Source organism: Myotis brandtii, unplaced genomic scaffold, assembly GCF_000412655.1.
Source record: "Myotis brandtii unplaced genomic scaffold, ASM41265v1 scaffold604, whole genome shotgun sequence".
Lineage (NCBI taxonomy): Eukaryota > Metazoa > Chordata > Mammalia > Chiroptera > Vespertilionidae > Myotis > Myotis brandtii.
The window spans coordinates 1,264,415-1,276,000 of NW_005370286.1; the positions used below are offsets into that span (position 1 = coordinate 1,264,415).

The 11,586-nt window shown below is 62.0% G+C and overlaps 1 protein-coding gene across 1 annotated transcript in view; it reads left to right on the top strand.

Annotated features, from left to right (window-relative positions):
• Positions 1-10,983, top strand: part of DPYSL4 (dihydropyrimidinase-like 4) — a 26,731-nt gene extending 15,748 nt beyond the window's left edge. The window contains exons 2-13 of the mRNA XM_005879691.2: positions 434-618; positions 2,558-2,722; positions 4,006-4,067; positions 4,163-4,243; positions 5,110-5,178; positions 5,599-5,719; positions 6,519-6,675; positions 6,958-7,099; positions 7,774-7,944; positions 8,339-8,518; positions 9,185-9,350; positions 10,115-10,983. Of these exons, the coding sequence (XP_005879753.1) occupies positions 434-618; positions 2,558-2,722; positions 4,006-4,067; positions 4,163-4,243; positions 5,110-5,178; positions 5,599-5,719; positions 6,519-6,675; positions 6,958-7,099; positions 7,774-7,944; positions 8,339-8,518; positions 9,185-9,350; positions 10,115-10,206 (1,591 nt within the window). The 3' untranslated portion in view covers positions 10,207-10,983. The remainder of the gene's footprint in view (positions 1-433; positions 619-2,557; positions 2,723-4,005; positions 4,068-4,162; positions 4,244-5,109; positions 5,179-5,598; positions 5,720-6,518; positions 6,676-6,957; positions 7,100-7,773; positions 7,945-8,338; positions 8,519-9,184; positions 9,351-10,114) is intronic.
• Positions 10,984-11,586: the final 603 nt, after the last annotated feature.

Consider the following 11,586-nt stretch of genomic DNA (forward strand, 5'->3'; position numbering starts at 1 on the left):
TAAGGTCCAGTCGTAAGGTCTCAGGAAACAGGACTATGCGTCCACATTTCTTGCACCATCACAGCCTTGGGACGATTCGGGGCTCACAGTGGGTGCTTAATAAATACGTATTGACCACACCCATTAGCTTCTCTGCTTCTGTGTCAAGCATCTCCAGCCACTAGTCAGCGAAGGGCAAGTGGACGCCTCAGTGGACACCACCAGGGCCGTGACGTGCACACGGGGCTAGATCCTCCACTAGGGCCAGCTGTGTTGAGCCACATCACTGCTCTGACAGTCTCCGGAGTCCCATGGAGCCCTGGCCATGTGGCCCTCTCCCTCAGGACAGGAGCCCAAGCTCACGCGCCCCAGCTCCACCGCGTTGCCAGGGAGCCCACGCATGTTCTGACCTGGGCTCTTTCTAACCAGCGACATCTCCCTTTGCTGCTTTCAGACAAATTGGAGAAAACCTCATCGTCCCTGGGGGCATCCGAACCATCGATGCCCACGGCCTGCTGGTCCTTCCAGGAGGAGTCGACGTGCACACGAGGCTGCAGATGCCTGCCCTGGGCATGACCCCTGCTGACGACTTCTGCCAGGGCACCAAGGCAGCCCTCGCGGGAGGGACCACCATGATATGTGAGTGTCCCCGGGTCGGGCAGCGTCCGGCCCCCACCTCGGTGCTCTGGCCGGGTGTGTGTGTGTTGCAGGAAGCGGTTTTTGTGCTGGGTTTTTTCTCAGTCCCGTTTTTCCTCTATCATATCCCGATCTGCAAAGCCCTGGAGCGCCTTCCCTCGTCACTTCTGTTTCTCATGCTGGCCATCTTGCCTGGCCAGCTCTGGGGTGCTCCTGGGAGTCCGTGGGAGTGCATGGACGAGTGCCCAGTTATTCATTATTTCCTGGGAAGCCAGCTGCTGGCCGAGGACCAGGTTTGGAAAACTCCGATGCTTTGGGAAAGCGAGGGGTTGTGTCACCTGAAATGCCAGATGGGTTTGCGCGTCAACTTCACCCCCGCTGAGGCCTGGGTTGCAACAAGCTCCTGCCCGTGTCAAGAAGAATGAAAAACAGGTGCTGTGTCTTTAGGAAAAGGACGACAAAAACTTACTGTTACTCTCTCAGCACCACCAGAAGTACCGTTTCTCTAAGCTGGCTCTGTGCCAGGCGCGAGCACCGTTCTGACGGGCTGCAGCTCACGTGCTGTCCTCGCAAAACCCTCTGAGCTCGGAGGAGAAGCCCCAGGTGCCAGCTTGTGTGGTGTTCCCGCTCTCGGCAAGCTCAGGAGCCAGGACGAGATAGCAGGCTAAACCCCTCTCTCGCAGCCTTGAATGCCGAGTGCAGCCGTGCCTGCTGTGCCGGGTCTCACGAACCAGGTTGGGCGCTGGCTCCACCATGTTTAGCTGTGTGGCCTCCGATAACAGCCGGCTGATACAGGCCACACTTGCCCAATCGGTCACGCAGCAGGATGAGGAAGCGAGCTCGCGCACATAGGTGCTTTGTGGCGCCTGGTGCACAGGAAACGCTCTGTGACTGCCGCCGGGGAAGGCCGCGCTGAGGACCGTGGGCTACTCCACCAGTGACAATTAGCCACTGTCAGAATCATGGCTTGGTTTGGTTTACTCAACCAAGAAGTGAAAAGCCCCGCGACGGTCCATCCATCTTTTAGATGGACTCAGGAGACTGGTCGTTTCAGGCCATTGCTCATGCTGGTCACTGGTGGCCCTGGCCGGCCAGGACACCTCTGTGGTTGACATCACCTGCCCATGTCAATGCCAAGGCTGTGAGGTGTGGCTGAGAGGATGGGGAGATGCTGCAGGCTCGGGCTGGCTCTGTCGGGCCATCTGCTTCCTCCACCTGCCAGCACCAGCCTGGAGCTGTGAACGACCCTCAAGGTGGGACAGGCACCCGCTCCCGCAGGGTCCTGGCTTCCCCCTCTGAGCTGGGGGAACATAGGAGCCCCCATAAGGGCTGTGCTGGAGGGAGGCACAGCACCTGCCAGGACCCTGGGGTGGTGCCTTCCTGTTGGCCACCGCACTCCCAGCTCTTTCCTCACCCAGGGGAGGCTGTGGGCAGGGTTTGGACCTTGGGTGTGAGGTTGGCAGGTGAGGGGCTGACAGTGCAGTGTGTGCACGCCCAGCCTCCCCGGGGGATGGGTGGGCTGGGTGGCACTGATGAAGGTGTGTGCAGTCTGGAAGGCTCATGGGAAGCCAGCCCTACGCCACTGTTCTGGGCAGGCGTCCAGGTCCAGCACCGAGGACAGCGGCGCCCTCCCTTCCCCACCTCAAGGTGCTCCTGTGCTGGAGGGTAAGGCCCTTAGCTGCCACCCATGCTCTTGAGCTGTGATGTGTGCATCGGGGGGGGCGAGGTGGGTTGTCTCTCAGCTCAGAGAGAGGCTGAGGAGATGGCTCGATGCCTCTCTGGACAGAACTGATGGGCAGGTTTACAGCAGGGACAGCCCCTGTTAAGGTGCCTGTGGCATCTCCTGTGTTGTTCCTGATCTCTTGCTAACATGACCTCCTTGGAGGTCGAGGTCATCCCAGTTCCCGTGCTGGGGTCTCGGCTGACTGCACTGCCCCCACAGTGGACCACGTGTTCCCTGACGTGGGTGTGAGCCTGCTGGCGGCCTACGAGCAGTGGCGGGAGCGGGCAGACGCCGGGGCCTGCTGCGACTACTCCCTGCACGTGGACATCCCCCGCTGGCACGAGAGCATCAGGGAGGAGCTGGAGGCCCTGGTCAAGGACAAGGGTGAGTGCCCACAGGGCTGAGGGGGGCTGGCGGGCAGGCGGGCAGACAGGTGCCTGGGCTTCCCTGGTCTCGGTGGGAAGCCCCCTCCCCGGGCTGGCCCCTCCGTGCTGGGCTCTACATCCGTCTGACCCCAGGGCAGGTGGCCAGGAGTTGGGGGAAGTTGGACAAGAGTCACTTGAGGGTCTGTTCTACTTCCAGAGGATCCAGGCTCAGGTCCTCCGCCTCCCGGGTCTGAGGGACATATCTTGTAACTGTCCTCGTTACAGTGGTCACAGCTGGCACTGCAGCGCCCTTGTCTCGTGCTCATGGGTGGAGGAAACGTGATATTCGTTTTCCTGGCAAATATAGACCCGGTTAGAAGGAGGAGGTGTTAGCACCCTCAGTGCTCTATGCTGCCCGTTTGGCACCGCAGCTCCCTTGTCTCGTGCTCATGGATGGAGGAAACGTGATATTCGTTTTCCTGGCAATTAAGACCCGGTTAGAAGGAGGTGTTAGCACCCTCAGTGCTCTATGCTGCCCGTGCAGATGACGGGCCAGTCCATCACCAAGGGTTAAGTTTTTTGTGTTTTTTTTTTAAATTACATTTTTTAGTTTAATATATGTGTGTGTGTGTATATATATATATATATATATACACACACACACACACATATATATATATATATACACACATACATACATATATATAAATTTTTTTTAGAGAGAGGGGAAGGGAAAGGGAGAGAGAGATACGCATCGATATGAAAGCAGGACATCGATCAGCTGCCTCCTGCAGATGCCCCAACCAGGGATGAACCCTCAACCTGGGCGTGTGCCCTGACAGGGAATCAAACCTTCCACCTTTTGGTGCGAAGGGTGATGCCCAACCAACTGAGCCATACCAGCCAGGGCGAGGGCTAAGCTTTTGGATTGAAAGTCCTGAAGCTAAAACCATATCAAGGTTCATAGTGGATTTGACAAAAGTTAGACGGAGTTAGAGAGGGGTTTCGGGGCCCAGAGGCGTGTTTGTGAGGGATTCATCTGCGTTCGCTTCTGGGGAGCCATTGGTCCCTGATCCCAGGGCCTGAGGGGCAGGTGAGGGGGGGCTGGCAGACGCCCTCCTTCATCACCTCTTGTCGGTAAGTGTGTGGGGGCCTGGTGCCCAAGGGCTGCCATGCCAGCTGGGGAGACGGCCATGGAGAGGGACCATCCCACCTGGCGCCTCTGGAGGTGGGGGAGGCGGGGAGTCTCCCAGGCATCACCCCGACAGCTGAGCGTCTCACCCCTTCCTGCCTCTCCTCCAGGTGTGAACTCCTTCCTGGTCTTCATGGCGTACAAGGACAGATGCCAGTGCACCGACGGCCAGGTAGGGGCCGGTGCCCAGAGGAGGGGCCCGCAGGTGTCTCTCGGGCTGCTGCCGGGAGAGACGCCCCCTTACGGCTCGTGCGCCTCTCCTCGCAGATGTATGAGATCTTCAGCATCATCCGGGACCTGGGAGCCCTGGCCCAAGTGCACGCAGAGAACGGAGACATCGTGGAGGAGGTGCGGGCTGGGCTGCCTGGGCGCGGCGAGGGGTGAGGGCGAGGGTGACTCCTGGACACCAGGATGTGAGCACTTAATCCCACCAACCCCGAGGGAGGGAATACTGAACATGTTCAGGAGGTAGTTTGCCCAGGTCAAAGGTCAAGCAAGCAGGGAGTTAGGGGAACTTTTTGCTACCATCGATTTTTCCATGGTCATCACACTTATCAAAAGTTCTCCCAAACCAAAATGTTGCTTTGTTGGGGCTACTGAGAATGGGGATCCGTGCCTCCCGGCCCCAGGGATGGAGGCCCCTCAGGGAGCTGGCTTTGTTTTCCTTCTGACCAGTGGGCGCACGTGTGGGGTCAGTGCCTGTCCTTCAGTCACACCCCAGGTGGGGTCCTGCCCATCGCCTTCCCCTCGGCCCGGGCTGTGAGGTGGGCGCCCACGAGCTCTGCGCCCTGCACTTGATGTTTTTCTCCTCACGCCTTTGGTGGCCCCTCAGGTGCAGGGGCATTGGGGCACCTGGGAGGATTAGGGGGCTCCTCTGGGACCTGGGGGGTGGTCCGCCCACCCCGCCTGTACAGAGCCCCCAGTGCACACCCAGCTTGGCAGGCAAGCCTGTGGGGTCATCTGAGCCCCGACCCCAGGAGCCCTGTGACCTCGGGCGAGTCCCTTGCCCTCTCCAAGCCCCGTTCCCCCATCTGTAGTTCGGGGTGCGGCAGCCACTCCTCGCCTGCTCTGCATTCTCCGTGGTTGGTGATGCCGGGGGCCCGGACTCAGCCTCAGCCAGTGGTTGCCCCTGGGCGGTGGCCCGCACGCCCTGGCTGCGGCTCCGGGCTCTGGCGCAGCAGGGCGGGAACGTGGTACCTGGTTGGTTTCTGTAGGAGCAGAAGCGGCTGCTGGAGCTCGGCATCACCGGCCCCGAGGGCCACGTGCTCAGCCACCCCGACGAGGTAGGCGCTGTGCCCGCCGCGTGCACCTTAGCACTGATTGCGCCCCAGATGCTGCCTTCCTCTGGGGGTGGGTCTGGGTCCATGGTCGGGGCAGGGCCGCAGCCATGATGTCCTCACCTGTCCCCCCACCAGGCACATGTCCCCTATGACCACTGGTCACCCCAAGCCCGGTACTCAAGGCTGAAAGGTGGCATGGTCAGGGCCTGGGAACTATGTGGGTCACCCCATCCTGGGCACCGAGCCCCAAGCTGGAGTCCTCACCCACCCAGGGGTGCCCTCTCTGGGTCCAGGATCTGTGTGTGACCGTCATGTCCTGTGACCTTGAGCGAGTCCCTTCCCAGGGGCTCCAGGATGGCCCTGGGGGTCAGCATGGTCAGGGTTCCCCAGGCCCTTGCGTGGCCTGAGCATCCCTGTCCCCAGGTGGAGGCCGAGGCCGTGTACCGTGCTGTCACCATCGCCAAGCAGGCCAACTGCCCCCTGTACGTCACCAAGGTGATGAGCAAGGCTGCGGCTGATGTGGTGGCCCGAGCCAAGCGCAGGGGTGAGTCCTGGGCCTGGACCCCCATGCTGGTGAGGGTCTGGGGGGTCAGGGGTCATCTTCTCCACGTCCCGGGAACTTGGCTGGCTTCACTGAGGCTCAGAGTAGGGCAGGTATGACTGAGAAGCAGCTTGCCATCCAGCCTGGCCTCCTCATCGAGGAGCCTCATGCCAGGGACTCCAGGGGTGGGTTGCGTGGCCTGCGGGGGAGCAGCAGCTGCTCACCAGGGGCCTTAAAGCAAACAGAGGGGCCTGTGGAGTCACAGGATCTGTGTGTAACGGTGGACATGCCCTGTGACCTTGGGCTAGTCCCTTCCCAGGGGCTCCAGGATGGCCCTGGGGTCATCATGGTCAGGATTCCCCAGGGAAACGTGCTGTGAGGGTGAGAGGGAGCCTGATTTTAGTGCAATGGAACCTTGTCCAGCTGACCCCGCCTGGCGCCCCACATTACTGTTCGCTGGGCACCTCCGTGCACCCAGGAGCTGGAGAGCACATCCTGAAAGCTGGGGTGCTCTCTGCCCACAGAGCACCCACACAGCTGGAGGCAGGGGATAAATAAGAAAGCGTGTATGCATCCGTGCAGACCAGCAGGGGGTGAGCAGCAAGCTGACGGGGTCTCACTCAGCCTGTGGCCCAGTGGAGTGCCTGGCAGGCCTGACCCCCTGCCTGCCTGGTGCCCCAGAGGAGAGGGACAAGCTGTGCAGGGTCAGGAAACTGAGGGGCAGTGCAGTGCCCAGTCCTCCAGCCTGCGTGGGTCCTGGGGGCATGCAGGCGTGGGGTGCCTCTCACGGGCCTCACTGCAGGGGTGGTCGTGTTTGGGGAGCCCCTCACCGCCAGCCTGGGCACTGACGGCTCGCATTACTGGAGCAAGAACTGGGCAAAGGCCGCGGCCTTCGTCACTTCCCCCCCCATCAACCCGGACCCCACCACCGCAGACCACCTCACCTCCCTGCTGGCCAGGTAAGGAGACGCTCAGGGTGGCCCCAGGTGGGCCTGTGTGCACGACCTCGGCCTGCTGGCAGCTCCAGGCTTCTCCCACACAAACCCTGGGCCGCAGCAGAGCACCCACCCTGATCTGCCCCGGCCCCACCCCCACAGCGAGGCGCAGCTCTGCCCAGCGCTGCCCTCACAGACCACCTCTGGCCCTTTGGGTGCGTGGGCCACGTGGGGTTGAAGCCAAGCGGCCTTGGCTGGTTCAGGAGGGCCAGGCCCCTCTGGGCTCCCTGACTCGCTTGTTCTCAGCGGGGACCTCCAGGTGACGGGCAGTGCCCACTGCACCTTCACCACTGCCCAGAAGGCCGTCGGCAAAGACAACTTCACTCTCATCCCCGAGGGCACCAACGGTGTGGAGGAGCGCATGTCGGTGGTCTGGGAGAAGTGCGTGGTGAGTCCCGGGGCCTGGGCGCCGTGCACCGACCGGAGCCAGCTGCCTTGGGATCTGCTGGCTCAGCAGAGTGGGAAGCACTTAACCGGGAAACACTGCAAGGAATGAGTCCAGTGTGTGGGCCCAGCGTGTTCTTGCTCCCGCCCTCACCCAGGGCTCCTCGGACATCGGTTCTGGTCCCCCGAGGGCCCTCCCCTCCGATTCTCATGTCACATCTGTGCAGGCAGCTGAGAGCGAGTGGGACCCCTTTCCGATGGTGTTATCCTCTGCGGTGCTAGTGGTCTCCCCAGCATGCCTGCGATCCAGACTCCCGCCTCACTCGGAAAGCTCTGCCGGGCATCCTCGGTCCCCTTTGCCCCCCAACCCTGGCCCTTCCCTGGACTGAGGCCCAGACCCCGGCTCCCTCACCGCCCTGCTTCCCCAGGCCTCCTGGCCACATGGGGAAACAGCCATGTCCCTCAGGGCACACAGACATGGAGCCTTCTCCACTTACTCACCACTAAGTGAGCCCAGGGACCAGGCTTTGGGCACAGGAAGGGGGAGAGCACTGGCTGGCTGAGATGGACCGATTCATGCGCCCTGGGAGTGTGAGCGGGTGCTGTCGCTGCCCTGGGGGGCGGGGCCTTGGTCCCCATGAAGCCCCAGACCTCTCAGCTCCCCTTCTTGCTTCCCAGGCCTCAGGGAAAATGGATGAGAATGAGTTCGTTGCTGTGACCAGTACAAATGCAGCCAAAATCTTCAATTTTTACCCAAGGAAGGGGCGAGTGGCTGTGGGCTCCGACGCTGACCTGGTGATCTGGAACCCCAAGGCCACGAAAATCATCTCTGCCAAGAGCCACAACCTGGTGAGCGAAGCCGGGTCCCCGAGTCAGGGTCAGGGTGGGGTCGGGGCCTGGCAGCCTTCCCGGGGCTCCAGGATGGCCGTCGGGGGCAGCTCTGCCCCCCTCAGCTGGGACACCTGTCTCGAGATTACTGCAGAGTGTCACGTGCCTGCCCAACTGGCAGGCGAGTTACCCAGGGCAAGCTCACCCATGTGCTCTTTGTCCTTCTAAGAAATGGGACTCAGAGACAAGCCCAGGAGGGTGCGGCCAGTTCCTGCTGGTTCTGGCCCCGCCGAGTTGGCTGCCCCCATCAGAGGTCAAGCATGGGCACTCAGACCCGCCCCCGCCCCCCACCCCTGAGGCTGGCAGCCCGGGGGGTGTCCTGAGGGTGGTGTGGACTCTCGCCCTGTCCCCCCAGAATGTGGAGTACAACATTTTTGAAGGCGTGGAGTGCCGAGGAGCCCCCACGGTGGTCATCAGTCAGGGCAGGGTGGTCCTGGAGGACGGGCACCTGTTCATCACTCCCGGGGCCGGCCGCTTCATTCCTCGGAAGACGTTCCCGGACTTTGTCTACAAGAGGATCAAGGCGCGCAACAGGGTAAGTCCCAGGCCAGTGTGCAAGGCGGCGAGAGTTCTTGGACCTTCCACGCGTCCGGGAGGTTTCTGCTCCGGATCAGCCCCGACCCCCTGCCCAGCAGCTCAGGCCTGCTCCGGGGGTGGGTTCCAGTGGTGGCCCTGTGAGCGTTTATTTCCCAAGTGACCCACGTCTGTGCAAAGCCCAGACAAAGGGAAATAGAGTCATGAGTGGCACCTCCCCAAGTAAACTACTTGGACACAGAAGCAGGGCCTCCAGGGCTTCTCCGTGAACAGATGTGCACACTGATAAAAGTAGGGCGTGAGCTTTCCACAACGGCTCTTGTGAACTTGGACATCATGAGCACTTTTCCTTGTCTTCCCATAACCCTGCGTCTGATGGTTGCACAAGGTATCGGCCTACGTTCCACGCTGCATGTACACACATGAACACGCATGCACACAGGCACACTCGAAGGATGTCTGAACTGAGAGTGAGCTGCCTGGGGGCTGTCCCCTGGGGAGGGGTGTGGTGTTTGCTCTAACTCAGGCTGTCAGGGCCCGGAAGCTGCTCCCTGAACCTGACCCTGATGTTGGAACAGAGTAGAGTGGTCAGGCTCTCGGCAGGAGCCCCTGCCCTCCAGCTGTGAGGTGCTTCAGCCCCCTCACGCCTGGCTCCCTTGACCTGCAGCTGGCAGAGATTCACGGCGTGCCCCGAGGCCTCTACGATGGGCCGGTCCACGAGGTGATGGTGCCCGCCAAGCCCGGGGGTGGCTCCCAGGCCCGCGCATCCTGCCCCGGGAAGATCTCAGTGCCACCCGTGCGGAACTTGCACCAGTCGGGGTTCAGCTTGTCTGGTGAGTTGAGCCTGTGTCTGTGGGTGAAGACCATTGCCCTGCGAGGGGCCGGGGGGGGGCGCGGGTGAGGCCCACCTGGAAGCCCCTTCTGGTCCCAGGACCTGCCTGGGGCTGTCACTCTGAGCCCAGGGTGAGCGTGGGATGCCCAGCCTCTGTGGGACCCAAGTACCAGGTGGAGTCCAGCTGCTCCAGCCCCAGCAGCCCCGCCACCCGCCATGGTGTGAGGCACACGAGGAAGGGTCTTCAGGGACATGCCTCTGGTCAGGGACCTCCCAGCATACTGTGTGAAGAACCTTCCAGAAGCACTGGGCCCAGGTTCTCCCTGCAAACCAGAGCCAGACACCCCCCTTTCCAGCCCTTGGGTGGGGCTCACCTGCCCCGTGAGGACTTGTCTCGTGCTTCCTCTTGGGAAGGTGATGGCAATCCCTGCTCACCTCCTGGGGACATAGGGCAGGGGAAGGTCCCCTTTGAAATCTGGATCATCTTAAAAGCTAGGGACAGGCCTCTCCCATCTCGGGGACAGCCTGAGACCCCCCGGAGGGACGAGGCAGGACTGGCTTCTGCTCCAGGCAGCCTTCCCAGAGGGTGGACCTTGACCTCCAGGCCCCTGCCTGCTGTAAACGCTGGCCTTGCCTCAGTGACAGGAGCACCTGCCATCTGGGGAGCGTCAGGGACCCTTGGGGGGGCGGGTTCTGCAATCCTGGCCTTTGGGTGTGGCCCTGTCTGCAATCTCTCCCCACGCCCACATCCCGCCCTTTCTGCAGGATCTCAGGCAGATGACCACATTGCCAGACGCACAGCCCAGAAGATCATGGCGCCCCCTGGTGGACGTTCCAACATCACCTCGCTGTCCTAGACCTCACTCAGTGCTCAGGGTGTGAGCAGCGGGTGCTGTCCCAGACAGGCGGCGTGGGGCTCACTCTCCCTGTTAGCTTCCCTTTGTTGAACTGACTTTGAAAGGTGCTTGGTCTCCCTTCCCCTCCCCAGAAACTCTCCTTTTGGGGGTCCCAGGCCCTGTTATGAGGGCTGAATCTGGGGAGGTGCCACTGCCAGGGACAGCTCAGGTTGCCTGGGCCGGGTGCTAGGTGCCTCATGAAGGCAGGGCTGTGGGAATCCCCGGGGCCTCACAACACACACAGGCCAAGGGTTTGGGGTTGGCCCCCTCCTCCCCGTGTGCATCACTGCCCCTCGAAGTCCCGGCTCTGCCGTCTGCCTCTCTGCAGAGCTACAGCCTGTGTCCCCGGTCCCGGCCCCCAGCCCCGGCCCAGCCTGTCACAGCACAGGAGCAGCGCCGTGAGCTGAGCCCCACCGGGGCTGCTGTGACTTCAGGGACCCGCCGGGAGCTGAGCGCGGCGTGGCTTCCCAGTCGAGTGGCTTCCCAGCCGCGTTGTACACTCTTCCAAGGACCAAACCTCCGCCTTCGTAGTCGCCCATCTCCAGGGGGAGTTAGGACCTTTAGCTAGGATGCCCCCCGTCTTGTTACTAAGTGTGCATCCAGTAGTGCGGTAGAGCAGCAGTTTTGTGCGGTGAGGACAACTGTAGCCAGGACTCTGCATGCCACCCAGCCGGCCGCAGCACTGCCACCAGTCCGATGGGCACTGGCTCAATTAAAGGCGTCTGGGTTGGAAGCTGCCCCGACTTCTCTGGCCCCTGCACCATCCCCGCGTGAGTGGGTTTTGCGCCGCCCCCCCCTCCACCCCCCACCCCAGACCCTCCTGCTGGCCCCTAGCCTGGCTTTGGACCTCAGGATCACCCACAGGAACACGCTGCTCAGCCTACGCTGGGAAGGGGCAGGGCTGGGTCTGAGTGGTGGGGATGGATCCCCTTAGGAAAGGGGGTCTGGGAACCTGCTCCTGAGCCCAGGCCTGCGGGTCAGGGACAGACTGGGAGGACCTCCACCCACATTCTGACCAGATGGGCCCAGGCCACAAGCAGAAGGTTGGGGGGCTGCATGGCTGTGAGCTGATTCCTCCAGCAAGCTGCCAGGCCTAAGTGTGATGCCCCTACCCACACACACAGCCTGGGCCGCCCCCCCCCCCCCCCCCCCCGCCCCAAGGCAAAGCAGCCCAGGGTTCTGATCCAAACCCTGAGGCTAGGCTGCCCAGAACCTTTCAGAAGAAGGTTGAGCTGATCTCCTCACCTCAGCCTCTTTCTCATAAAAACGGTTCTAGTTCTGTGCTCCAGGCAAGAAATGCTCCCAGAAGGGGTGTCTTCCTCCCCCCTCACTGCCCCCGCA